This window comes from Coregonus clupeaformis, chromosome 15 (assembly GCF_020615455.1).
Source record: "Coregonus clupeaformis isolate EN_2021a chromosome 15, ASM2061545v1, whole genome shotgun sequence".
In the NCBI taxonomy this organism is placed as follows: domain Eukaryota; kingdom Metazoa; phylum Chordata; class Actinopteri; order Salmoniformes; family Salmonidae; genus Coregonus; species Coregonus clupeaformis.
The window spans coordinates 32,110,621-32,137,589 of NC_059206.1; the positions used below are offsets into that span (position 1 = coordinate 32,110,621).

Genomic DNA, 26,969 nt, shown 5'->3' on the forward strand with positions numbered 1-26,969 from the left:
CCGAATACAACAGGTGTAGACCTTACCATGAAATGCTTACTTACAAGCCCTTAACCAACAATGCAGTTCAAGAAATAGAGCTAAGAAAATATTTACTAAATAAACTAAAAAATTTAAATAACCAAAAACAATAAAATAACGATGCTATATACAGGGGGTACCGGTACCGAGTCAATGTGCGGAGGTACAGGTAAGTCGAGGTAATTTGTACGTATGGGTAGGGGTAAAGTGACTATGCATTGATAATAAACAGCGAGTAGAAGCATTGTAAAAACAAAATGTAAATAGTCCGGGTGGCCATTTGATTAATTGTTCAGCAGTCTTATGGCTTGGGGGTAGAAGCTGTTAAGGAGCCTTTTGGACCTAGACTTGGCGCTCTGGTACAGCTTGCCGTGCGGTAGCAGAGAGAACAGTCTATGACTTGTGTGACTGGAGTCTTTGACAAAAAAATGTGCCTTCCTCTGACACCGCCTAGTATATAGGTCCTGGATGCCAGGAAGCTTGGCCCCAGTGATGTACTGGGCTGTACGCACCACCTCTGTAGCGACTTACGGTCAGATGCAGAGCAGTTGCCATTCCAGGCGGTAATGCAACCGGTCAGGATGCTCTCGATGGTACAGCTGTATAACTTTTTGAGGATATGGGGACCCATGCCAAATCTTTTCAGTCTCCTGAGGGGGAAAGGGTGTTGTCGTGTCCTCTTCACAACTTTCTTGGTGTGTTTGGACCATGATAGTTTGTTGGTGATGTGAACACCAAGGAACTTGAAACTCTCGACCCGCTCCACTACAGCCCAGTAGATGTGAATGGGGGCCTGTTCGGCCCTCCTTTTCCTATAGTCCACGATCATCTCCTTTGTCTTGCTCACGTTGAGGGAGAGGTTGTTGTCCTGGTACCACACTGCCAGGTCTCTAACCTCCTCCCTATAGGCTGTCTCATCGTTGTCGGTGATCAGGCCTACCATCGTTGTGTCGATGTCGTGCTTGGCCACGCAGTCGTGGGTGAACAGGGAGTACTGGAGGGGACTAAGCACGCACATTTTATTTGTGCTGGTCAAACAACATTATTTTATGAGGTTTATAGGAAACACCTACCTTCAATTATGATATCTATTGAAGATGCAGTGTTTATTTGAAAGACTATGCTACCAAAGGCAAAGACCACACAGGAACAGACACGTTTCAGAAATAAGTAGGTGTTTATTATCAAGACTCAGTCATTCAGGGTGTTATAAAAGAATAGGGGAGGGAGGGAAAACTGAGATCTACACTCATTACTACCACTAAGACTGAAATGAACTGAAACGTACATGTACTTTGATCAATTTTTCTTTAAAAATTAACCTTTACATTTTTGTATTTTATACAAGTAGGAAATTGGACAAATTAATAAAAAAAAAAAAAAAAAAAAAGGTAAGATGTTGCAATACCATTTGACAAAAAATTTTTAGTTTCATTAAGACAAGTTAAAAAGAGGTGTGGTCAAATATTGACCAATAATTGTTTCCTTTTCATACTAATATATAAAACCAGGTCTACTATCTATAAAAGGTTAAAAAAGTTTATTTACAGACAAAAGAAAAAGCAATAAAGAAAGTAGGAAGAAATGGATCCTAATCTTAAGGCAACAGGGGGTGTTGCAGGCTTTTTCCCCCCAGCCCAGCACTAAAACATGATTCCGCTAATCAATTAATAATCTTAATTTAAACCTCTATTCAAACACTATTCAATTTGTGTGTATTGCTGGGCTGAAGTATCATGTAGCACTCAAGGAGTTGTTCACTCCTGCCCACAGAGTAGAGAGGACTCTCCTACCCACTGATAGGGGGTCAGATATTTTTTCATCCCACCCATGATTAGAGACAGGGCTTAGAGGTATCTGTGGTTAGGGGTAGTGTAATGCTTAAGGTTACGACTGGCCGTAGAGGAATCTGATCATAGATCTGTGGTTAGCGTCTTTGGGTTTCAATTATTATTTCTAGTGACGAGGGAGAGAGGCTGGGACTGGAGCATGGCATGATGGGAGCTCATCGTTGATTGGTGGATAGAGGTGGGAGTAGCTAAGCCAGAGGCGAAGGGGATTGGTCGAGACAGGAACGGCGGAGTCTGTTTGCTGGATGAGCTCATGTGGGGAGAAAACGGGGGATGAGAGGAGGAGGGGGAGGAAGAAGAGGAGGAGGGGGATGGAGATGAAGAGGTATTGGGGGTGGGGGGCGGGGGGAGGCGTGTGTGAGTTAATAAGTGTGGATGTGTGTGAAACTGGATGTGGGTGTAAGCCTGACCGTGTGTGTCCCTGTGTGACTGCAGACGAGGGGGTTTGGTGGTGAGGGAGAGGGGCTGGACCTGCTCAGGATGTGTGTGCTCAGAGTGAGAGTGTGTGTGTTCGGTGTGTGTGGGTGCGGGAGCAGCAGGGGAGGCCAGAGCAGTGGTGGGCGTGGATGGAGAGTCCAGAGAGGAGGCGGGACTAGCCTGGGACAGGTGTGTGTGTGTCAGGTGTGTATGAGACACACTGGGCCTCTCCTGAGTTCCATACGACACACACGACTTCTTGAGCTGCGGGGAGAAGTGCTCTGGAGAGACACAATAAAACACACTGATCAGTCTTGCTGTTACCTTCCAGTTACGTCATTAAGTAGAACAGAGTTGATCACTTCTCATGTCTTCATATTTCTCTGATCTTGGATGTATTAGGTGGTTCTTACCCTCTGGAGCAGCTGACTGGTTGTGTGTTATCTGTCCCTCTGGAGCAGTCTCTGGCCTACCATCTCTCTTCCTCTTCTTCCTCTTCCCCTGCACACACACACAACCAATCACATCACATCCTCCATCACACAGCAACCAATCAAATCACTACTAAATAATTATTATAGTACTTACGTAGTTGTCTCTAGCTGACCATCCAGGGTAGAGTTGGGAGTGTAGCTGTCTCTCCTTGCGGGCCATATCATAGTACTTAGACTGCTCCTCGCGAGACAGAGTGTGCCACTGTAGACAGACAAGCACACAGGGTTAACACAGACACACCCTTCTGGAGCATAGGTCATTGACAACTTTCAGTATGAACACACACATTGTACAAACAAATACTGTGTGTGAGCACGCATACACACACTGCCACTCACCCTGCGTCCCAGTATCTGGTTGATGGCAGCACTCTCCTTCAGGGTGCACTCTGCCACCACCTTGGGTCTCTGCTCCTTCATGTATAGCATAAAGGCATTCAGAGGCTTCTTCACATGAGGCTTCTTCTCCTCCTCTCTGTCCCCCATAGACACAGCACACCTCCTACACCACACACACACACAGCACAGAGTTACGGAGTCAGCAAGAGGTGTTTGTGTGTGTGTGATAAAGGTGTGTGTGTGTGTGTGTGTGTGTGTGTGTGTGTGTGTGTGTGCATGCGTACCCGTGCTGGTTGCTGTCTCTTGCTTCCTGTTTGATCGCCGTGGAAACGATGGCAGAGTGGGGGACAGATGTCTGGGGAGGCGGGACCATGTGGGGAGAGAAACGACTGGACACAAAGCTGTCAAACACACACCACAGCATAAATAACAATTAAATGACATGATTGCATTCTTTACAGAAGTCCAGTCTTCACTGTATGTAGTCTCCAGAGGAGTGATACATGGATGTGTTTGAGTAATTAGGTGAGCTGTACCTGGACATGGAAGAGTTCATGGCGAGAGCTGCAGGGTAGGACGGTCTAAACCCCCCCGCTGGAATACCGTACATGGACTGGCCCTGTCTGGAGACAGAATGCGAGAGAGGGGAAACAGTGTTACTTTTGTAATAGCATATGTTGTGCTAGAAATTGTTGCCAAAATAAACTAAACCATGAATGTATTCACCATGAGAGTTTGAATGAGCGTGTGTGTGTGTGTGACTCACAGCCAGCCCAGAGGGTGTGTCATGTGTCCTATGCCTCCAGGAGAGAGAGGGTAGTAGGGAGAGAGCTCTGCTGGGTGGGGGGTAGGGGGAAGACCTGGAGAGGGGAGAGCAACATATAGATCTGTTTTTATATAGCAACAAGTGTCATCTGACAGATATCAAACGTAAAATGTGAATCACCTAGGATTTAACATTTATACTGAGCATTCCAGACAAAGGTAGAAAGAGGGAGGAGAGGAAATTTCATACCTGTGTCCGCTGAGAGGTGAGGAGGTGGTGTCTGTGGGGGGAAGCGGTCTGGACTGTAGGACAGGAGGGGGGAGAAGGGGGACAGGTGACTGTGCTGCACCACTGGTACCTTATTGGACTAGAGAGAGAAGAGAGGGAGATATAGAGAGGGAGGAGGCAGGGATTAGATTTGGAACAGAGTAGTGGTAATACGGCACCTGGCCACAAGGTTTCACTGTTTCTCCCCTAGTTGGAATTTGCACCATATTGCTCATAACTTGGCTATATAACGCTTTCAAATTGACATGAGCCTTGGCCCTAGGGCGTAGGGGCTGGGGGTGTTTCTGGGCTGACTGGCGTAGGGGCTGGGGGTGTTTCTGGGCTGAATGGCTGTATCAGTGACAGGGGGTCAGTCCTCCACCAGGTCTTCAGAGCTCTCCTCAGATACCCAACACACACTCTGTCACATACACACACTCATCTCATACACACTCACTGTCCCGGTCTCTGTGTCAGAAAACACACACAGCCATCGCTGCACACACCACCCAGAGGTGCTAAAGTCCTCAATGTCTCTGGACGGATGAACACCATTCAGCTTTAACATTCCAGCGTCTGTCTGTCTGCAGCAGGTTTGAGGGAGGTCAGGAGGGTGTGTGTGTGTGAGCGAGCCTGGAGAGGGTGAGGGAGGTCAGGAGTCAGGTCACCTGAGTGCTGTGTGTGGACACTCTGGGAGACATGCTAAACGGCTGATAGTAGCAGAGCAGGGTTACTAACCAGGGTAAGCTTTGTAGGAAAAACAAGGTACTTCAGCAAAGTACGTAGCAAGAAGCTAGCTTGTTACTCTGTGAGCAACAGTTGGCCTTTTAGATGTTATATGTCAGGGCAGGTGATGTCACTGCATAGTCGCTAGACTGAAGTGCACACTCACCATGTGAGCAGGGGAGGGAGAGCGAGGGTCTTTTAAAGCAGAAGTTCCAGGAACATCCAGCATGGGCCACTTCATCTGTAGATACTAGAGAGAGAGAGCGAGCGAGTGATTTAAAACATACAACTTTTTTTAATTGTTTGCATGCACTACATATTAAAAAAGATTTCATGGACAAAAATTACATATCGTGAAACGGTATGAAGAGGGGTGTCTATGGAGGGACGTATGGGGGAGGACAAGGGAACAGCTGGGAGGATGTGTGTGTGACACGTGTGTGTGCGACACGTGTGTGTGTGTGTTACAGAGTGTGATAGGTGAGAGAGAGAAGGGGGGAGCGAGAGAGAAGTGAATTCCGATGACATGGGTCCTGGTCAGATTACTGTATGCAGACTGACAAAACTGACAAACACACACCCACTATCTAGTGAGTGTATCAGTCAGACTCCAGCTGCACGTCTCTCTACATTAGGGTTTATGTGTGGGAACGCTTGTTTTTAGAAAAGCAGTGCACACACACAACCAGTGCTTAAACATACAGTGTTTCCCCTAGGATTTTTTCCAGCAGCGGTGGCAAAATTAGCGGGGGGGGAAGGGGGATGTGGTAGTGTGCGTGTGCGTGGGCAATTGCGCGGGTTTAGATGTCCTCTTGGCCGCAGATTTTTTAGTTGTTGCCGTTTTAAAGCCAATTTCCTGCAATTATACACATTTTGCCATGAGGCAGTTAGAACAGTTTAGAGTTTTAAAGCTAATCTCCTGCAATTCTATACATTTGTCATGGGCTGAGAGAAAAATAGCTGTTTTAAAGCTAATCTCCTGCAATTCTGCAATGGTCATGGCATATGCCTTGCTCTTATGCTATCTGAGTGACTGAAACATTGCCATGACATTTTTGGAATTTCAGATTCTCCCGGTCTAGTTTTTATTTTGGTGATTGTTAGTTCTCAAATATGATCTTATTAAAAAATACATTGCTCTATTATCTTTTCTACATACTTTACATCTGGTTTTAGCCATTTAAGTTTACACTGAAAACGTTTTACCTTCCTGAACCCCACCCCAACCCAGTGGCGGCCACGATTTAGCAGCGGCAGTGAACCACTGCTAAATGCATGTAGGGGAAACACTGACGTCGAGCACAACAACTCAGTGGTCAGTCTCCACTCAAAGGAGGTGAGACAGGAAGGAAGGAAGGAAGGAAGGAAGGAAGGAAGGAAGGAAGGAAGACAGGATAAGAGAGGGCTAAAAATGGACATGGCAATATGCAAGAGTACAGAGGTCTAGTATCTGTGCCTGTGGTGCTTGTAGGGACAAGTATCTTGAGGTAGAAAGTGACCTAGAGAGGTCGAGAGAGGAGTAGCAAGATGTGCCATAGAAGGGGAGATAGAATGTGTGTGACATGGGTATAATGCAGGGGTTCTCAAAGTGTACAGGGTCCGCGGAGGTACTGCAGGGGTACTTAAAAAAAAAAAAGAATAATACTAACAGATTAAATTAATTTAGGAATAAATTGAGTGTAATATAATATTATTAAATCTACAGTTTATGTTCTTAACCCTGGGCCACCTGGGCCTGGGATGCTCACTGGGATATCGGTCTCCAAAAATTACAAACATAAATGTACTGTAATTTAAGCTTTAAAACTGCAAAGTTTTCTCTCTGCCCCATGACCAAATGTGCAGAATTGCAGAACATTTGCTAAAATGTTCTCTCCGATGCCAAGATTGGCATTTAAAATGTTCCTTCCCAGGGCCCGAAACTTGGTTCGTCCGGCCACGCACTGCCAAAGTCATAGTAAAACTCCCTGTACTCTTTGTGTTGTGATTATGAGGGGGTCCCTGATGAATTCGCCATCACAAAATGGGTCCCCGGCCCCAAAACGTTTGAGAACTTTGTAATGTTCACAGCAGACCAACATGCTACATTGAGTCCCATTATGTAGCAGGTCAAATAAAACTAAAATAATGAGCACCACAAGAACATAGGTGTTTGCCTGTACAGGGAGTGTGTGTTCACTGCACAAGGAGAGAAAGTGTGTGTGAGAGGCTGAGCAGCCCTTCCTCCATACTCTCTATTGCTACCGCTCACACACACGCACACACACACACTCACTCACTCGACTACACACACATACCCCCATCCCAAGGCCCCAGGAAGTTCTGGCTGTGAGCTCTAACTGAAACCAGCTGTTAGAAATACCATACTGATGAAGCCTACACACATACACACACACACCCTTTCTCTCTCTCTTTTTCCTCCTTAATTTAGCATAATAGGTTTCATAAGCAGTTTTGTAAACACTATTCACCATAAATAAAAAGCTGTGTGAACAGCATTAGGTAGCATAATTTATCTTTCTTTGTATGTTGCAAAAACGTTTGATTGCAGAATCCAACAGAATAGTTTGTGTAGTTCAGAGAAAAACAAAGGAACTTAAGTCCACATCAGTTTAGCTCTGCAAACTAGATGGGCAATTTTTAAAAATATATATACACACTGAACAGAAATATTAAAATTCAAAATTGTTTTATATTTTGCTAAGTTACAGTTCATACAAGGAAAATCAGTCAACTTAAATAAATTCATTAGGACCTAATCTATGGATTTCACATGACTGGGAATACAGATATGCATCCGTTGGTCAATATGGGCCTCAGGATCACGTCACGGTATCTCTGTGCATTCCCATTGCTATTGATCAAATGCAATTGTTTTGGTTTCCGTAGCTTATGCCTGCCCATACCATAACCCCACCGCCACCATGGGGCACTCTGTTCACAATGTTGACATCAGCAAACCGCTCGCCCATACGACGCTATACACGTGGTCTGCGGTTGTGAGGCCGATTGGACGTACTGCTAAATTCTCTAAGACGACGTTTGAGGTGGTTTATGGAAGATAAGTTAACATTCAATTATCTGGCAACAGCTCTGGTGGACATTCCTGCAGTCACCATGACAATTGCACGCTTCTTTAAAACTTGAGACATCTGTGGCATTGTGTTGTGTGACAAAACTGCTCATTGTCCCCAACACAAGGTGCATCTGTGTAATAATATGAACGCTATTTAATCAGCTTCTTGATATGCCACAGCTGTCAGGTGGAAGGATTATTATAACAAGGACAAACACATTTGTGCACAAAATTTGAGAGAAATACGATTGTGTGTGTATATGGAACATTTCAGGGAACTTTTATTTCAGCTCATGAAACATGGGACCAACACTTTACATGTTGCGTTTATATTTTTGTTCAGTGTATATCACTATTCAAATGACATGATTTTTTTGTTGGATATCTGTATATTCAATGTGTCTTTTTAAACACGGTTCTAACCTGAGCACTGCTGCGAGAGGGAGAGGCTGGTACTCTACTAATGCAGCTTCCATCTGTGAGTTCAGATGGGAGCGAGCAGACGGAGGGAGAGCGAGACAACTCGGCTACAGCCAAAACGACCTAACTTGTAGCAGCCACAATGTTATTTATCATCCCATATAACAGTGCCTGTCTTGCCTGGAAGAAGCTAGCCAGCTATAGCTAGCTAGACTTTGATGCTGCGCTTTCTCCCCAACACCATTCAGATAAAACAACAGCCTGCCTTTTGGTTGCTCGTTGTAGCCTACTTCTCACTTTGCTAACTTTTAATTCTGTCATTTTATTCCATCTTGCATTGCATTGCATTAGTGAACTCTCACTCCACTTACTACACATTGAGCCTCGGTCGCTTTCATTGGCCAACATAAACAACAAGCCAACGTTACACACGTGAAGGCTACCGGTCTTTTTATGGGGCACACATCATAAAAATTACATTGAAAAGTTTGTTTTATTAAATGAATCATTTGAAATGTCATGGTAAATCCGTGTATGCAAAAATGACAAGGATATTTTAATTCAATTTAGAAAAAGCCTTTTCTGTGTCATAATAGGCCTATATTTATTTATTTTTGCAAAAATGAATACACACAATATTCGAATAACCATGCACATCCCTACTGCAGACATTGTCCCATGTGAGTGCACGCTTCAGACATAATGTGCAAGTCTGTGTGTGTGTAAAGGTTGCAGTGTGTGTTTATGTTAAGTGTGAGGCCCTCTGGCCTGTGTTTACTCCATATTGTCTCACTGGTCTTAAAATACCAGGAGAGAAGGCTGTCAACATCACCAACCTTTACACATACAAAGAGAGAGGGAGAGAGGTGTGTTAGAACAGTCACTAATCTCTCCACACATTCCCTCCTGAAATTCACTAATGCCCAGGGGTGACTGACAACCGATTGTGTGCGTGTGTTGAAAGCTACCTGAGTGAGAAACCTGAGCCACACGTCTGCCTCCATCTCCAACACTCCTGTCTAACTCTAAAGGCTCTGCATGCTTCCCATCCGAAACAGCTTGTGCATATATTATGACGACATTTTGACCTTCGGCATGCCCCGAGATAAAAAATTATTGCCTAAGTATACGCCCCTTCGTCGTGATTGGTCAACAGTAGGGACTCCTCAATGAAGTGTTTGTCGTCATTCAACGAGAGACTAAAAATTATGTGACTAAGATCGCATCAGCATAAACAACAAAATTAATGACAGATTTTGACTGTTTAGAGGAAGTGTATACTGGCCACGGCGTCTCAAGACGGACAAACAGTACTATTGCCGCTTTTTTCTTGTTTCCAAATGAAGGTTGAAGGTACACTATATATACAAAAGTATGTGGATACCCCTACAAATTTGCGGATTCGTCTATTTCAGCCACACCCGTTGCTGACAGGTGTATAAAATCGAGCACACAGCCATGCAATCTCCATAGACAAACATTGGCAGTAGAATGGCCTTACTGAAGAGCTCACCGACTTTCAACGTGGCAGTCATAGGATGCCATCTTTCCAAATGTCTGCCCTGCTGCTAGAGCTTCCCCGGTCAACTGTAAGTGCTGTTATTGTGAAGTGGAAACGTCCAGGAGCAATAACGGCTCAGCTGCGAAGTGGTAGGCCACACAAGCTCACAGAAAGGGACCACTGAGTGCTGAAGCGCGTAAAAATAATCTGTCCTCGGTTGCAACACTGACTACCGAGTTCCAAACTGCCTCTGGAAGCAACGTCAGCACAATAACTGTTCGTCAGGAGCTTCATGAAATGTCTTCCATGACCGAGCAGCCACACACAAGCCTAAGAACACCACGCGCAGTGCAAAGCGTCGGCTGGAGTGGGGTAAAGCACACCGCCATTGCACTCTGGAGCAGTGGAAACGCGTTCTCTGGAGTAATGAATCACGCTTCACCATCTGGCAGTCCGACGGACTAATCTAGGTTTGGTGGATGCCAGAAGAACGCTACCTGCCCGAATGCATAGTGCCAACTGTAAAGTTTGGTGTAGGAGGAATAATGGTCTGGGGCTGTTTTTCAGGGTTCGGGCTAGGCCCCTTAGTTCCAGTGAAGGGAAATCTTAACGCTACGGCATACAATGACATTCTAGACGATTCTGTGCTTCCAATTTTGTGGCAACAGTTTGGTAAGGCCCTTTCCTGTTTCAGCATGGCAATGCCCCTGTGCACAAAGCGAGGTCCATACAGAAATGGTTTGTCAAGATCGGTGTGGAAGAACTTGACTGGCCTGCACAGAGCCCTGACCTCAACCCCAATCGAACACCTTTGGGATGAATTGGAACACTGACTGCGAGCCTAATCGCCCAACATCTGTGCACAACCTCACTAATGCTCGTTGGCTGAATGGAAGCAAATCCCTGCAGCAATGTTCCAACATCTAGTGGAAAGCCTTCCCAGAAGAGTGGAGGCTGTTATTTACATTTTACATTTTTAGTCATTTAGCAGACGCTCTTATCCAGAGCGACTTATAAAAAAATTATACTGGCCCCCCTGTGGGAAACGAACCCACAACCCTGGCGTTGCAAACCAACTGAGCTACATCCCTGCCGGCCATTCCCTCCCCTACCCTGGACGACGCTGGGCCAATTGTGCGCCGCCCCATGGGTCTCCCGGTCGCGGCCGGCTACGACAGAGCCTGGATTCGAACCAGGATCTCTAGTGGCACAGCTAGCACTACGATGCAGTGCCTTAGACCACTGCGCAGCAAAGGGGGACCAACTACATATTAATGTCCATGATTTTGGAATGAGATGTTCGACAAGCAGGTGTCCACATACTTTTGGTCATGTTGAGTATGCGAGCACACTCAACCAAAGCATGTGGAAGCCTTAACCAACTCAACAGTGTGTGTGTGTTAAAAGAGGAAAAGGTCCCTGAACAACTCTCCCTGGGGTTACTATGAGTTACAGTATCCGTGGGAAACAGCATTTACGAAAAGGCTGAGGGTTTCTACCAACATCAAGCCCTGGTCCTGGAGAGCTACAGACTTAAATGATGCAGTCCAGGATATTAAGCACAACAAATTTGCAACATATTGTACTAATTGGATTCGTAACATATCATACTAATTATTTGTATATTATAAATTATTATTATTATTATTATTATTATTACACATCATACGAAATGGATGACGTAGTACAAAATTGGATGACGTACTACAATTTTTTTTTAAAGGACCAATTTTGGCTCGTGAGCACCACTTTCAAAATTAACTTCCAGTCCTAGAGAGGAGATATGTCCTTTTGTTACTGAATCTGATTTCACCCTTACTATTGTGCATAACCCTACAGTTTTGGTCTATATTTCGGTGAGGGTAGATGGTGTGCTATGGTTCAGCTATTGTACAGTTAACATTAGTATGTTTATCTTCTCTCAGACAGAGAAGCGGGCATCTCTCTCACCATCTAATAGGGGAGGAAGGCTGGGGGAGGAGGAAGGAGTATCAACTACTGTGTGTGTGGGAATGATCTCCTGTTGAGAACAGCATTAGGTCCATTCAGCTTCTCCACCTCCTCCTAATGACAACTATATCCCATTAATACCTGGGGAGGGGAATGTAAAGGCAGGCAGACAGGGTGTGTGTATGTATGTAGGGGGGGGGGGGGGTTAATGTATATGGAAAAATTTAAACTACTACCAGTTGTGTCGAAGGGAAACATTTCCACATCAGACTTAAAAAAGCGAACATTCTGATCTAAGGTTTTATGTCTCCTTACACATACACGGTTTAGAGTGAAGATACCCAAAGAGGGCCTCAAATCTCAAAACACAGAAAGCAAACTAAAGAAACAACGTTAGCTACAACTGTAACATAGTTACACATGGATGGTGATGACAGAAATACTGTAGCCTCTCTCTCCCGCTCTCTGTCACACACATTCCAGCAGCAGTGTTTTATCAGGGCTATGTTGAGGCCTGTCTACTGCGGTAGTGCCAGTGTGTTAGCACACTATTAATCGCTATGAGACACACCACACTGCTCGGAGTCGGAGCACACACACAGACACACAACTCATCATTCACAGTCCCATATAACACACACCAGACATCCCACACACACACACTAGATACACACACCGCCAGCCACCACACACAGACCATACACCACACAGACAGCTATGTTAGTACATGCAAAAATAATAAGAACAATAACAGAGTAGGTGTGTGTGTGTGTGATGCATGTTCCTGCGTGCATGTGACTGACTCACCGTCCTGGTGCCGGGTGAGAGGACTCCAGGAGAGAGGTAGGGGTTGCCAAGGTTCCCCAAGTGACCCAGGTTGGCTAGGTTACCCAGGTCAGGGATCATCAGTAAGGGATAGCCAGCGTACAGAGATGCCTTGAACATCCCACTGTCGTGTTGCTGTCTCCTCAGAGCTGGGGGATAGACAGGGGATGGGTTGTTGTCAATCTATTATGATCTGTTTTGTTGCTTTGGTAGCATGTAAGACAGTGACTTCTCTTGTCTACAGGGCTCATTGAATTGAGAGAGAAAGGGGGGGGAGAGCAGGCTGGAGAGAGGAGGGTTCTGGAGGCAGAACTGTGCGGTTTCCACTAGATGGGCCAGCTGCAAAGTCAAAATTGGCTATATCGTAAAAATTCATATAAACACAAATTGGTCTTAATTGAAGGTTAGGCATTAGGGTTAGCAGTGTGTTTAAGGTTAGGTTTAAAAGCAGATGTTATGACTGTGGCTGTGCCAGCTAGTGACCACTCTACAGGGCTGCCTCCAGGGCAAGATTGTTTGTAGTTGTTGATTTATTGCTATATGTTCTGTGTTTCTTGTAAGGCATGTAAGATTCTCATTTCAACACAGCTTTTTGAAATGAACTGAGAAATAAAGGAATGGACTGGGAGGGAGAGATAGGAAAGATAAGGAAGGAGAGGAGAAAAAGGGGGAACTCATATGAAGGATCAAAGTAGAGCTACAGGTATACAGTGTTACAGTTTTACTATGAGTTTGTGGTGTTTTACCTTCTGCAACGAACTCTCTCTGTCTGACATAACTCTCCCAATCTGGTATGTGATGCTGGGGACGTCTATGACTGCCTGCCTGCTGACAAACACACACAAACATTGTTGTTTGCCAAAAAACACAGTAGATTGGTAGCTAGAAGACAAAGGTTAGTACTGTACTGGTTAATATAGTGATTCAATCTTCTGTCCCTAGCTGGCTAGCTAGTTATCTAGCTAGACAAACTAACGTTAGCTACCTCGGAGTCAGACGAACTGCTGTTGTTCTCCGTTTCGTTGACCAGCGAAGACTTGACATCGTCCAGGTCCCGCTCAGAGGACACATTCTCGGCAGTCTTTTCCTCCTGCTCCCCCTCGTCTTTAAACGAGATCAACTCGTCGTTGGCTCCCAAATCATCTCCTCCTCCTCCGTCCAGCTGCGGCATCTTGGATTTCTAAAAACACACTCACTGGTGCCTTGCCGTACTAGGTTTGTTAAATATACCCACCGAGTTTCAAAGCACCCTCTCAAAACACTTAGCTAACGTTAGCTACCTAGCTAGTTAGTATACTGTATTATTTGGATTTCCAGTGGTAGTAACGATATTAGCCATAAACAAGACGAGTTCTTGCAAAAATAGGCATCAACGACTGTTCATTTTGTTATCTAGCTAACGTTAGTTAGCCATGCTATGCTAACTAGTTAGCTAGCTAGTCGATTCGTGGAGTTGTTCCACTCGTTTTTGTCGCGTCTTTTAGGCTAGAAAAACTAGCTACAAACCACATCGACGATTCCAAAAATGTAAATCCACGAATAACTATATACTGGTGTAAAAACAACTAGCAATCTCTTACAACTGAAAGGGAAAACGAAAACAATGAAAAGTTGTGCGTCGCAGAAGTTTAAAAGACGCACGCACATAAGTTTTTCCTCCTGTCCACCCCCTCCCGAGTAAAATCAGTCCGAAGCGAAGTCAGCTCACCAGCATACTTTGTTAATACTTTTTTCGTCCATTATCCTTCAAAAATAGAAATTGCAATCCTTGCGAGTTCGACAAAAATAGAAAATGCAATCCTTGCGAGTTGGAGAATAAGTTAGTCGCTTGTTGTGTAGTGTGTATCTGGTGGCGTGGGAAAGAATAAAGGTGGAATGGAAGGAAGAGTTAGGCCGCCGGGGGGGGATATGTTTGGGAAGAGTAATTCCAGTCCAGCCATCAATCATGTATATGTCAATGGCGCCAGGAGTTTTTCCAATCTGATTTCTTGAGCTGAAACAAAATCTTGGTCAGGGGGAAAGTTCTGGTATATCTTTGCCATGTCAGGATTCCCAGCCAGGTCACCCGTGATACAAATCAGTTAGCCTCCACACTGAATATCGCTCAGTTTTACTGTTTCATTATACTGAATTAGATTGGATTCCAGCTGGTTTCATGTGCATATTCATGGGAGAGAACTGAAGGATGTAATGGTAGGCTAATGATTATGATGATGATAATGCACTCTCTCCTTCTCTCTTTACTCTGTGTGGGACTGTAACCTGAGCCCTCCCTTGGTTTGTTATCAGCTCTGACATTCCCCCCTCTCTCTCTTTTCAGAATCCAACCAGCCTATATGTGTTTCTGTGACTGTGTGGCTGCAGGTCCTTGCTACAAAATTGACACTCAACCCTCTAGCAAACCACAGGCATTTTCAAGCAAACATAATAATATTGCACAATAGTGTGTTTGTGCATGTGTGTGTAGTGCAAACGTGTGTGTGATGTTTTTTTTGGGAATGATGAGTGTCATGCCCCCCTCCCTCAATACCACCACCCACCAACGAGCTCAGGAGACAAGGGATTAGACTGCAGCTGAAAGAGACTGTGTGTGTGTGAGTGTATTTGTGTCTATGTCTGTCTGTCTGTGTGTATTGGTGAAAAAGAAATCCCTCTTTTGTTCATGAGAAAGCTAGTGTATGTTCAGTGTGTGTGTGTGTGTGCATGTGTAAAAGAGGAGTCTGAGAGTGGAAGGATGTGCCATGCTAACAGCTAGAGGGTGCTCATCTATACAGAGAGAGAGAGAGATGGCAGCGATAGAAAGAGAGGGAACTGCTCACCAACAGCAAGGAGATAATGAGATAGAAAGAGAGTATGTGATAGGATAGAGAGAGTGACAGAGCATTCTGATTATCTTTATTGGAGTTGTTGGATATCTACTTATCAACACGGATTATGTTTGTGAACCCTCTGTAGTCTAACCAGCAATCACCTTCAGTCCCTTTCCAGTGGACTCTCCCACCACCTGAATAGTTAGCAGGAAGCATTTAGTCTGCCAACCTGCTTGTACTGAAGAACTTGTGATTCTGCAACACCAATCTAAATAATGTGACTTTTCCAGTTCTGTCCTGACCGGTTTCTCTCTCGCTCGCTCACACACACACACACACACACACACACACACACACACACACACACACACACTGCCCTGACAAGTTTCAGAGGGGTGTGTGTGTGTTAGTTCCTGCATACTGAATCAGCTCGGACAGCCTGTGTGTGTTAATGGTCCTCTTTCCTTGATTTCTCTAGGTAGAATATTTGAATCTTACTTTGACACATAGAGAGGAGACCATTATTTTGCAGATTTGGTCCTGATCCATCCCAGTTTTGATAAAGTTGAAGGAATCCCCTTGGAACAAGACTCACTTATCATTGGAAGTTCTGCCTTTACCCACTAGAGTGCTCTTTCATCATTCAGTATATCTTAGCTACTCCAACAGAAGAGAGCATTTCTTATTTCCTGGATAAAGTTTTGGTGCTGCGTGTTCTTTGACGCAGTGGATGCCACGGCACAGGTAGACACACAGGAGAATGTCGGTTAATCTAAGTAAAAATGGAGCAACGCTCACGGCCGCGTATAAAGAAGTGGTGGATGTGAAGTCTGATACCAACTGGTGAGCAAGAAGAACTGAAAGAAGCATTATATTAGTTGATTTAGTTGAAGACAGGTGCATTTGTATGTGTGTGTTTGTGATCAGCAACGATGAGAGAGAGAGAGAGAATCTTGCAGTTGTTTTTTTGTCTGTCTACAGGGCACTGTTCACCTATGAGGGGAACACCAATGACATCCGCCTGGCAGAGAAGGGAGGTGAGTGTGGGTCTGCAATATGAGCTGTTTGTGCATGTGTGTAACAGGGGTGGTTCTGGGAACTTGTTGTATAATAAGAAGATACAGTGCCTTGCAAAAGTATTCCTCCCCCTTGGTGTTTTTCCTATTTTGTTGCATTACAACCTGTAATTTAAATGGATTTTTATTTGGATTTCATGGAATGGGCATACACAAAATAGTCCAAATTGGTGAAGTGAAATGAAAAAAATTACTTATTTCAGAAAATTCTCAAAAATAAATAACAGAAAAGTGGTGCGTGCATATGTATTCACCCCCTTTGCTATGAAGCCCCTAAATAAGATCTGGTGCAACCAATTACCTTCAGAAGTCACATAATTAGTTAAATAAAGTCCACCTGTATGCAATCTAAGTGTCACATGATCTGTCACATGATCTCAGTAAAGATACACCTGTTCTGAAAGGCCCCAGAGGTTGCAACACCACTAAGCAAGGGGCACCACCAAGCAAGCGGCACCATGAAGACCAAGGAGCTTTCCAAACAGGTCAGGGACAAAGTTGTGGAGAAGTACAGATCAGGGTTGGGTTATAAAAAAATATCAGAAACTTTGAACATCCCAAGGAGCCCCATTAAATCCATTATTAAAACATTTAAAGAATATGGCACCACAACAAACCTGCCAAGAGAGGGCCGCCCACCAAAACTCACGGACCAGGCAAGGAGGGCATTAATCAGAGAGCCAACAAAGAGACCAAAGATAACCATGAAGGAGCTGCAAAGCTCCACAGCGGAGATTGGAGTATCTGTCCATAGGACCACTTTAAGCCGTACACTCCAGAGTTTTCTGTTTTTGTCTTATTTCTTGTTTGTTTCACACAAAAAAAAGATTTTGCATCTTCAAAGTGGTAGGCATGTTGTGTAAATCAAATGACACAAACCCCCCCAAAATCCATTTTAATTCCAGGTTGTAAGGCAACAAAATAGGAAAAATGCCAAGGGGGGTGAATACTTTCGCAAGCCACTGTACATCATACCGCGTAGGCTTTAGTTTAGCTGGCTAAGATGGTCATGTTTGTGTGTGTGTGTGTGTAGACGGTGGTCTGGAGGAGATGGTGGAGGAGTTGAGCAGTGGGAAGGTGATGTATGCCTTCTGTCGCGTCAAGGACCCCAACTCTGGCCTGTGTAAATACGTCCTCATCAACTGGGTAAGTAGCACCCATCCACACACATACATCCACACACACACACCACCCTCAAAGCATAACGATCACTAGAAACCTTTGTCAAACCTGCCATTCACATGTGTGTGTGTGTGTTTTTAGACAGGTGAAGGGGTAAAGGACTCTCGGAAAGGACAGTGTGCCAACCATGTCATTTCCATGGGTAACTTCCTAAGGGTGAGTTTTACCTGCTTTAAAGAGAGAGAGAGATGCTCTAAAATGTTAATTCTCTACAATCGAGCTGTGTAGACTCTCTCTCTCTGACCAATCTCATTGCTGCAGGGTGCCCATGTGACCATCAATGCACGGGGAGAGGACGACGTGGAGCCAGAGAGTATCATGGGTAAAGTGGCCAATGCGTCTGGTGCCAACTTTAACTTTCGCAAAGAGACACAGAAATACAGCGACGTACCCAGTGGACCTGTGGTGAGAACACACACACACGCTCACGCACGCATGCAAGCATACACACACATAGTAATGTGTTGTTGTGTTTCAGGGGTCGGTGTACCAGAAGACTAATGCTGTGGATGAGATTCTGCAAACCAAAGAGACACAGAAATATGACATACCCAGAGGACCTGTGGTGAGTACATACATACATGCATGCATGCATGCATACATACATACATACATACATACATACATACATACATACATGCATACAGATGTAATGTGTTGTTGTGTTTCAGGGGTCGGTGTACCAGAAGACTAATGCTGTGGATGAGATTCTGCAAACCAACAAGGACAACTTCTGGGCCCAATCTCAGGTAGACCTTCTCAGATAGCCTAGCCTACATTTTATTTGTCATATGGAACTAGTAAGCTACATTGAAGTGCTTGCTCTCAAGACATAACAAAATTCCAGACAAAAGTAATACTATACTTATTGTTATCTCCCTATCCCTAATGTGGTTTGAAATCCTGTTTTGAGTTACTCTGCTGCTGGTTCTTTGGCAGTTTGGTTCAAACAGAATGTTAAATTTCTCTCTCAGAGGGATGACGAGGTGCGTCAGAAGGAGGAGAGCAAGAGAATGGAGGAGGAGAGGCAGAGGGTGAAAAGAGAGCAAAAAGAGAGGGATGAAAAGGAGGCCGCAGAGAGACAAATTAGGGCGAAGGAGAGAGCCTCTCAGATCGACCAGGCAAAGTCAGTCATCACAGATGCACACAACACGCGCGCACACAAACACATGCTCAATATCATATTGTCTGTGTGTGTGTCCGTTTGTGTATCTGTTTGTTTGTGTGACAGGAGTTACCAGAAGCAGCAGGAGTCAGAGTCTAGAGACCAGGAACGATGTCAGCCGGTGAGCCTTCTATGTGTGATTTTACAGTGCCTTTGGAAAGTATTCAGACACATTTACTTTTTCCACACTTTGTTACGTTACAGCCTTATTCTAAAATGGATTAAATAAATAAAAATCCTCAGCAATCTACACACAATATCCCATAATGACAAAGCGAAAACAGGTTTGTAGAAACATAAGTATTCAGACCCTTTGCTATGAGACTCGAAATTGAGATCAGGTGCATTCTGTTTCCATTGATCATCCTTAAGATGTTTCTACAACTTGATTGGAGTCCACCTGTGGTAAATTCAATTGATTGGACATGATTTGGAAATGCACACACCTGTCTATATAAGGTCCCACAGTTGACAGTGCATGTGAGAGCAAAAACCAAGCCATGAGGTTGAAGGAATTGTCCGTAGAGCTCTGAGACAGGATTGTGTCGAGGAACAGATCTGGGGAAGGGTATCAAAAAATGTCTGCAGCATTGAAGGTCCCCAAGAACACAGTGGCCTCCATCATTCTTAAATGGAAGACGTTTGGAACCACCAAGACTCTTCCTAAAGTTGGCTGCCCGGCCAAACTGAGCAATCTGGGGAGAAGGGCCTTGGTCAGGGAGGTGACCAAGAACCCAATGGTCACTCTGACAGAGCTCTAGAGTTCCTCTGTGGAGATGGGAGCACATCCAGAAGGACAACAATCTCTGCAGCACTCCACCAATCAGGCCTTTATGGTAGTGTGGCCAGACAGAAGCCACTCATCAGTAAAAGGCACATGACAGCACGCTTGAAGTTTGCCAAAAGGCACCTAAAGGACTTTCAGACCATGAGAAACAAGACTCTCTGGTCTGATGAAACCAAGATTGAACTCTTTGGCCTGAATGCCAAGTGTCACATCTGGAGGAAACCTGGCACCATCCCTATGGTGAAGCATGGTTGTGGCAGCATCATGCTGCATCATGCTGTGGGGACTGGGAGACTAGTCAGGATCGAGGCAAAGATGAACAGAGCAAAGTACAGAGCAATCCTTGATGAAAACCTGCTCCAGAGCGCTCAGGACCTCAGACTGTCCAACAGGACAACGACCCTAAGCACACAGCCAAGACAATGCAGCAGTGTCCTCGAGACAAGTCTCTGAATGTCCTTGAGTGGCCTAGCCAGAGCCCGGACTTCAACCCGATCTAACATATCTGGAGGGACCTGGAAATAGCTGTGCAGCGACGCTCCCCATCCAACCTGACAGAGCTTGAGAGGTTCTGCAGAGAAGAATGGGATAAACTCCCCAAATACAGGTGTGCCAAGCTTGTAGCGTCATACCCAAGAAGACTCGAGGCTGTAATTGCTGCCATAGGTGTTTCAACAAAGTACTGACTAAAGGGTCTGAATACTTATGTAAATGTGCTATTTCCACTTTTTATTTTTAATAAATTAGCAACAATTTCTTTAAAAAAAAAATGTTTTTGCTTTGTCATCATGGGGTATTGTGGTTAGATTTGAGGGGGGGAAAAAACAATTTGATCAATTTTAGAATAAGGCTGTAACCTAACAAAATGTGGAAAAAGTAAAGGGGTCTGAATACTTTCTGACGCACTGTATATGTGTTGCACGAAATGCTTTTGTGCGTTGCAGTATTCCAAACGTGTGTTTTTGTGTGTCTGCTTTTTAGGAGAAGCAGGAGAGTGAGCGTCAGAACTCTCAGAGGACAAGACCTGCATCTGTACAAAAAGCAAACGTGAGAGTCTTCACTCACTGTTAGTGTGTGTGTTCAATATGTAATAATTTACTGAACTGTGTGTCTGTGTCTGTCAGGAGGCAGCAAGTCTGATCTCCCAGAGGTCCTTCAACCCCAGAGAGCTGTTTAAGAAGAGAGAGGAGAGCGCTTCACTGAACAACACACCCAGCTCCAGACCTGGTAAAATCATCTACAATGTTGTAGTAGTGTTGTATAGATAAGCAACAAGGTGGGTATCGACATAGAAAACTGGTCAACACTAAACACACTTAATTTCTTAACGTTATCAATAAATAATTGACATATCAATAACACATATTCTACACATCTTCCCCTAGCCCCAATAACACATAACAGATATTATTCCCCTCCCTTAGGGAAGCTGCAGAGCCCCTTCCTGTCTCAGAAGTCCACTGAGAGAGCGATGCCCATCGAACCACATTCCCCACAATACCCTGCTTTCCTTCTCCCAGAAGCCCCGGCTCCACTGCTCTCACCTGTCCAACCCGCAGGTAATACATGCACCCACACATACACACCCATCTGTATCATAGATAACGCTTTAACCCCTGCTCCACTGCTCCCAGAATACCCTGCTCCACTGCTCCCAGAAACGCCTGAACCAGCTGCCCCGCTCTCACCTGTCCAACCCACAAGTCAGACATGCATGCACAGACGAATGCACACACATCTGTATCATAGCTAAGCCTTTAACCCCTTACTTCTCTGCTCCCAGAAACCCCTGTTCCTCTACTCTCAAACGACTGCTCCTCTGAGCCCAGAAGCCCCTGCTACTGTGCTCCTACAGCCCGAGGCACCAGTTGCCCCACGCTCACATGTCCAACCCACAAGCCAAACACGCATGCATGCAGCTAACCATTTCCACCACAGGCTGATTCATGTCATAATGAGGCTGTCTAAATAATATTTGTGTGTATGTGTGTCAGAGTCTTCCTTCACTGAAGAGGAGTACTGGTCGGATGATTTTGATGAGGATACAGAGGACACAGCACTAGAGGATGGTAGGCCTCCGCCTCACACACGCAAACTCATTTCCATTCTCACATTGTTACTGCTTAAAAACTACAGCTGGCGAGGGTCTTTAAATATTTAATCTCTCAGAGCCAACAGTTGCCACCCTGGTTCAGGGTAGAGAGAAGCACATTGGCCCAGACGAGGTGTACGAGCTCCTGCCATTGGCAGAGACAAATGAGGAGGAGAACATTTATGATGATATCTACCAGGACACACCCACAGTAAGTCTACAGGAAGTATGATGACGTTGCCCTTAGCCATGTTATCAAAAAATTATTCAGAATACGTTGGAAAACTCTGATGTTATGACTCCACTGTTTTATTCCTCTTCAAATCTTCTTTAACTCCCGATCACTTGAACAATCTCTCTCAGGTGGTGGAGCAGAGAGAGGAGGCCAGTGGACAGGATGTGCGTGCCAGGTCTCTGTATGACTACCAAGCCAGTGAGTGTTGCCCAGCTCTGGGTTCAAATCAAGTACTTCTCTTTTTCTCATTTCATCTGATCCGTCTTTGCTTCTCTCATCTTTTCTCTGATGTCTCACGTCATATTCCTTCCCTTCTTTCATCTCTTCTGGCACCATTGAATTGAATTTAATATTCTTTCATACTTCTCTCCTCTCACCAGCTGATGACTCTGAGATCACCTTTGATCCCGATGACATCATCACAGGGATAGACATGGTGGATGAGGGTTGGTGGAGAGGCTACGGACCGGATGGACACTACGGAATGTTCCCGGCCAATTATGTTGAGCTCCTGTAGTTCCAAAGCCCTCCCACATGCCTGTACAACCAATTAGAGCATCAGTTGGATCATTCTGACTGCGACCCCTGCGAACAGTACAGGGGTAGGAAGGGGGATGTTTTCCTTGCAGCACAGATATTAGGGTTATAAGTGGAAAGTGAAGAGAATGGGGGTGCAGGGCTTATCAGGGATGTCAGGGAAAGTGACTATCACTTGATTACTGTATATTAATCTACAACAGGGCTAATGTCAGTCTTTATGACTGTCTGGTTTTAGTCAGGTCTCAGACTAGCAGTCTCTAACTCAGGGTATTTTATAATATAATAATATAAATAATATGCCATTTAGCAGATGCTTTTATCCAAAGCGACTTACAGTCATGCGTGCATACATTTTTTTTTTTTGTGTATGGGTGGTCCCGGGGATCGAACCCACTACCTTGGCGTTACAAGCGCCGTGCTCTACCAGCTGAGCTACAGAGGACCACAATTCTATGGGATTAGGGGGATGTTTTGTGTTATGTCTTGAAGTTGTCAGACTTGCTTTTGATCCACTTTTCAATAAATAATGATAGTTGTGTGTTCAACTGTTTACATTTGCTTCATCTTTTTTACCATTTTAAAGCATTGTGAGGTCTAGATTATGTATACTCATCCCTCTACTATGAGATGGTGTATTTATTTGGGCTCATCTGATTATTAGCAATTGTCATGTAGGCCTACTGAATGCACTGCAATGTTTTCTTAGTTGTTTTGGGGAAAGAAAGGTTCAATCAGTTTGCATGATAAAGTATCTCTATAGCCTACCTTTTCAGGTAGTCAACCACCAGAGTCTTGAGTGCGTCTTTTTTTTTATTTTTTTTATACAAGAGCACAGACGTCAGAATGCTGCGCCTGTCACCTAAAAATGAAACGTCATCAGTGTGGTGCCAGTTGTATTTCGACCGCTTATTATACCTCAGATTTCGACCAGAAGGAGAAATGGCTGCAAGGTTATTGATTCGCTCCGCCGTTAGGGCCGCTACAACTTGCCGGGCCGCCCCATGCCCTGCTCTCACCCGCGGCATGGCGGCTGGAGGTGAGTCAGTAATGTGGAGGTTTTGGGCAGAAGCCATGGAAGCATCGTATTTGACATATTGATGTCTTGCCAAGGACAGGCGATGCATTGCCAGGCAATGGCGCAAGAATTCCTAGCTTGCTAGCCAAGTTATCATGTAATATTCGTTGTATCAAAATAATTTTTTCAATCTGTCCACGTTTTGTTAATATGAAGTAGCTAGCTGAGCAGATGTTAGTATTTGCATGTCCTATATTGAGTTATTTTGCCTTTTATAGTGACCTTAGCCAAAGTCAAAGATGGTACCTTAGTTTAGGGTTCTAGTTAGCGCGTTAGCGAGCTATCCGTGTCGACTTTATCAGTGATTGAATGTGCTTAGCGCGGAAGTAGCCTAGTGCTAATTTTGCTAGCTAGTAAGAATTCTAATGCCAACATGGCTAATCACTTAGCTGGTTGGTTAACTAACTAGTTAACCTTGCTAGCTAACACTGATTACCTGTTTTCAGGCATCCCCACCGACGAGGAGCAGGCCACGGGTCTGGAGAAGATCGTTATGAAGGCTGCGCAACAGGGCGCGGTGAGTCGAGATTACATTTGTATGAAATTAATATTATTAGCGTTAGGTGTGTTGCCCTGGCTAACATTGATGTAACATCGCTGGTAGTTTGCCATGTCAAGTGACAGCCAGGACATTCTCAAGTAACAGTTTGGCAGTAATCTCACTCTCTTTTCTCTCAGCATTGGCCCAGACATGCATGTGACTTTATCTAGCCAAATGTAGGATCCTTACTAGGTTTCTGTGAGCGTTGCCCATGTCACCAAGTCTAATACTGAACCTGTCATGTGTGATTTCCTTCCAGGACCCCTACAGCATGTTGAAGCCCAAAGAGTATGCTGGCTCAAAGGCCGACCCTCATCTGGTGCCCTCCATCACCACCAAGAGGATTGTGGGCTGTGTGTGTACGTGACTGGCTTTATATTTGTCTTTCTACAGCTGTCTGGTAGCTCTGTGGCCAGAAGCCATACCACTCTGATTTGTCATGGCTGTCTGAGAGTTGGCCTCTGCTCATATCTAATGTCTCCTTCAACCGATCTCTCCCTCCCTCCCCTCTTTCTCCCTCCCTCCCCTCTTTCTCCCTCCCTCCCCTCTTTCTCCCTCCCTCCCTCCCCCTTCCCCTCCCTCCCCTCTTTCTCCCTCCCTCCCTCCCCCTTCCCCTCTTTCTCCCTCCCTCCCCCTTCCCCTCTTTCTCCCTCCCCCCTCGCTTCCTTTTCTCCCGCTCCTCTCTCACTTTCTCCATCCTCTATCTATAGGTGAGGAGGATAACACTGCAGTGGTGTGGTTCTGGCTCCAGCAGGGCGATGCTCAGCGCTGTCCCTCATGTGGCTCCCACTACAAACTGGTGCCCCATGAGCTGCCCCACTAAAATACACACCCTCTATCTATTATATACATACACACATCACCTAGTACCTTTACATGACATTAGATTCACTGAAAGATTCCAGCTTCTTTAGGATGAAGGGGGGTTAGATGGTGATGTCAAATCTCATTGTTCTTTCAAGAAGTGTATTTTCACTAGGAGTTGGGTGTTGTAAATTAGAATGTTGGGCCCCTGTGTACCCTTTCGTTTCCTTTAATTATTTGTTCGCTTTTCAATTTATCTTTATCTCATCCTAGCATCTACTTGAAAATCTATCTAACCTGCTAACCTCAATGTCAGTCTGTGATTACAGGACCAGTTATTGTTTAAAACTTACCGAATGCCTAACGGTGTGGGACACAATGTTATTTTTCAAGCAATTCCATTCAAACAGCAGTTTACGTTGATATATGTACTGTACACTTGGTCCAGTTATCCCTCTTATCAAATCAATAAAGTCTTTACTCCTAAACTCCTCTTGCTGTTTCGGTGGAATAGTGTGATGGTTTAGGTCAGGGTTGGGCAAAATACAGCCTGTGTAAAGAAAATTATAATACTTAATGCCTAAAACCAGATAGAAAGTATGTAGAACTTATAATAGACCTATATAACTAGAACTGAAAGCCAGTTTTCTAGCCCGTAAATTGATTTTGACCAGCAAATCTGGCCCCATAAAATCTGCGGCACTCTGTTGAATTTCGAAATCCCAATGTGGCCCTCGAGCCAAAATTATTATTATTTAGGTAATCTGGATCTGAGAAGCCGGCGCATATAATGGTGTTGTCATTCAAGCACTATGATTGTAACACTTATTTTGACCGTTTTCATTGTGGTGCCATGTGTAATTTATAGTACCCTACATTTTGTAAGAGTGATAATGGCGCCGGAAGGGATCGCTGCTGTTTTACGGGCTCCTAACCAATTGTGCCATTTTGTGTTTTTTCACATTGTAACTTATTTTGTACATAATGATGTTGCTACTGTCTCTTATGACCGAAAAGAGCTTCTGGATATCAGAACAGCGATCAATCACCTTGAACTGGATGAAGATTTTTTATTTAATGATTGACACGAAGGATATACTGTTTCTCCCAGACCAGGCCCAAATCCCTGTCATTCGCATGAAGAAAAGATGGAGAGACAGGGGGCGCAGTTCCGTGTACCTTGTGAGAATTCGTCGGCGAGTGGGTAACCCGCTTTTACGATCCATTCTATTGGCCAAGGTGCAATCACTGGAGAATAAACTGGATGAGCTCCGTTCGAGACTATCCTCCAAACAGGACATTAACTGTAATATCTTATGTTTCACAGAGTCGTGGCTGAACGATGACATGGATAATATACAGTTGGCTGGGTTTTCCGTGCATCGGCAGGAAAGAAAAGCTACGTCCGGTAAGAGGAGGAGGAGGGGTGGTGGTGGTGTGGCTATTTTGCAATAACAGCTGGTGCGCAATGTCTAATATTAACGAAGTCTCGAGGTATTGCTCGCCTGAGGTAGAGCACCTCATGATAAGCTGTAGACCACACTATCTACCAACAGTTTATCTATATTTTTCGTAGCCGTCTATTTACCACCACAAACCGATGCTGGTACTAAGACCGCACTCAATGAGCTGTGTAAGGCCATAAGCAAACAAGAAAATGCTCATCCAGAAGTGGCACTCCTAGTGGCCGGGGACTTTAATGCAGGCAAACTTAAATCTGTTTTACCTGATTTCTACCAGCATGTCACATGTGCAACCAGAGGGAAAAAAACTCTAGACAACCTTTACCCCACACGCATACAGAGCTCTCCCTCACCCTCCATATGGCAAATCTGACCATCATTCTATCCTCCTGATTCCTGCTTACAGGCAAAAACTAAAGCAGGGAGTGCCAGTGACTCGCTCAATACGGAAATGGTCAGATGCTACGCTACAGGACTGTTTTGCTTTTTCCTGATTCCTGCTTATCAGCAAAAACTAAAGCAGGAAGCACCAGTGACTCGGTTCATA

At 44.7% G+C, this 26,969-nt stretch overlaps 3 protein-coding genes across 6 annotated transcripts; 2 read left to right on the forward strand and 1 right to left on the reverse strand.

Annotated features, from left to right (window-relative positions):
* Positions 1–1,185: 1,185 nt before the first annotated feature.
* On the reverse strand, positions 1,186–14,931 carry LOC121582658 (transcription factor 7-like 1-B). Of its 3 annotated transcripts, none has more exons than XM_041898631.2 (12): positions 13,638–14,931; positions 13,399–13,477; positions 12,635–12,801; positions 5,047–5,130; positions 4,137–4,254; positions 3,888–3,981; positions 3,658–3,744; positions 3,406–3,522; positions 3,122–3,284; positions 2,877–2,984; positions 2,702–2,789; positions 1,186–2,569 (listed from the first exon to the last, which is right to left on the reverse strand). In XM_041898631.2, exons 1-12 carry the CDS (start codon positions 13,821–13,823, stop codon positions 1,965–1,967), a joined length of 1,896 nt encoding a protein of 631 aa, XP_041754565.1. In that variant the 5' UTR covers positions 13,824–14,931; the 3' UTR covers positions 1,186–1,964. The 3 variants fall into 3 exon arrangements, with proteins under 3 accessions (XP_041754565.1, XP_041754564.1, XP_041754566.1); XM_041898630.2 differs by having other exon boundaries at positions 13,399–13,480; XM_041898632.2 differs by lacking the exon at positions 13,399–13,477 and having other exon boundaries at positions 13,638–13,722.
* LOC121582659 (drebrin-like protein A) lies at positions 13,798–22,882 on the forward strand. 2 transcript variants are annotated; one of them, XM_041898633.2, is made up of 17 exons: positions 13,798–13,867; positions 14,973–16,305; positions 16,444–16,499; positions 17,572–17,684; positions 17,802–17,876; positions 17,982–18,125; positions 18,199–18,285; positions 18,392–18,469; positions 18,695–18,846; positions 18,952–19,006; positions 20,654–20,719; positions 20,797–20,899; positions 21,097–21,231; positions 21,667–21,741; positions 21,842–21,975; positions 22,128–22,197; positions 22,380–22,882. In XM_041898633.2, exons 2-17 carry the CDS (start codon positions 16,223–16,225, stop codon positions 22,514–22,516), a joined length of 1,563 nt encoding a protein of 520 aa, XP_041754567.1. In that variant the 5' UTR covers positions 13,798–13,867; positions 14,973–16,222; the 3' UTR covers positions 22,517–22,882. The 2 variants fall into 2 exon arrangements, with proteins under 2 accessions (XP_041754567.1, XP_041754568.1); XM_041898634.2 differs by having other exon boundaries at positions 14,973–15,246.
* Positions 22,883–23,422: 540 nt separating this feature from the next.
* LOC121582660 (cytochrome c oxidase subunit 5B, mitochondrial) lies at positions 23,423–25,451 on the forward strand. The gene is made up of 4 exons (XM_041898635.2): positions 23,423–23,575; positions 24,061–24,131; positions 24,415–24,514; positions 24,866–25,451. The coding sequence occupies exons 1-4, from the start codon at positions 23,479–23,481 to the stop codon at positions 24,976–24,978; spliced, it is 381 nt and encodes a 126-aa protein (XP_041754569.1). The 5' UTR covers positions 23,423–23,478; the 3' UTR covers positions 24,979–25,451.
* The last annotated feature ends 1,518 nt before the right edge of the window (positions 25,452–26,969 follow it).

Excerpts from the sequence above, each read along its gene's own strand:
- LOC121582658 (XM_041898630.2), bottom strand. The coding sequence starts at position 13,823 with ATGCCGCAGCTGGACGGAGGAGGAGGAGATGATTTGGGAGCCAACGAC. Across the intron at positions 3,982-4,136 it reads TCACCTCTCAGCGGACACAG|GTCTTCCCCCTACCCCCCAC; the intron begins GTATGAAATTTC and ends TCCCCTCTCCAG. Across the intron at positions 2,985-3,121 it reads ACCAGATACTGGGACGCAGG|TGGCACACTCTGTCTCGCGA; the intron begins GTGAGTGGCAGT and ends GTCTGTCTACAG.
- LOC121582659 (XM_041898633.2), top strand. The coding sequence starts at position 16,223 with ATGTCGGTTAATCTAAGTAAAAATGGAGCAACGCTCACGGCCGCGTAT. Across the intron at positions 16,306-16,443 it reads GTGAAGTCTGATACCAACTG|GGCACTGTTCACCTATGAGG; the intron begins GTGAGCAAGAAG and ends GTCTGTCTACAG. Across the intron at positions 18,847-18,951 it reads TCTCAGATCGACCAGGCAAA|GAGTTACCAGAAGCAGCAGG; the intron begins GTCAGTCATCAC and ends TTTGTGTGACAG.
- LOC121582660 (XM_041898635.2), top strand. The coding sequence starts at position 23,479 with ATGGCTGCAAGGTTATTGATTCGCTCCGCCGTTAGGGCCGCTACAACT. Across the intron at positions 23,576-24,060 it reads CCGCGGCATGGCGGCTGGAG|GCATCCCCACCGACGAGGAG; the intron begins GTGAGTCAGTAA and ends ACCTGTTTTCAG. Across the intron at positions 24,132-24,414 it reads AGGCTGCGCAACAGGGCGCG|GACCCCTACAGCATGTTGAA; the intron begins GTGAGTCGAGAT and ends ATTTCCTTCCAG.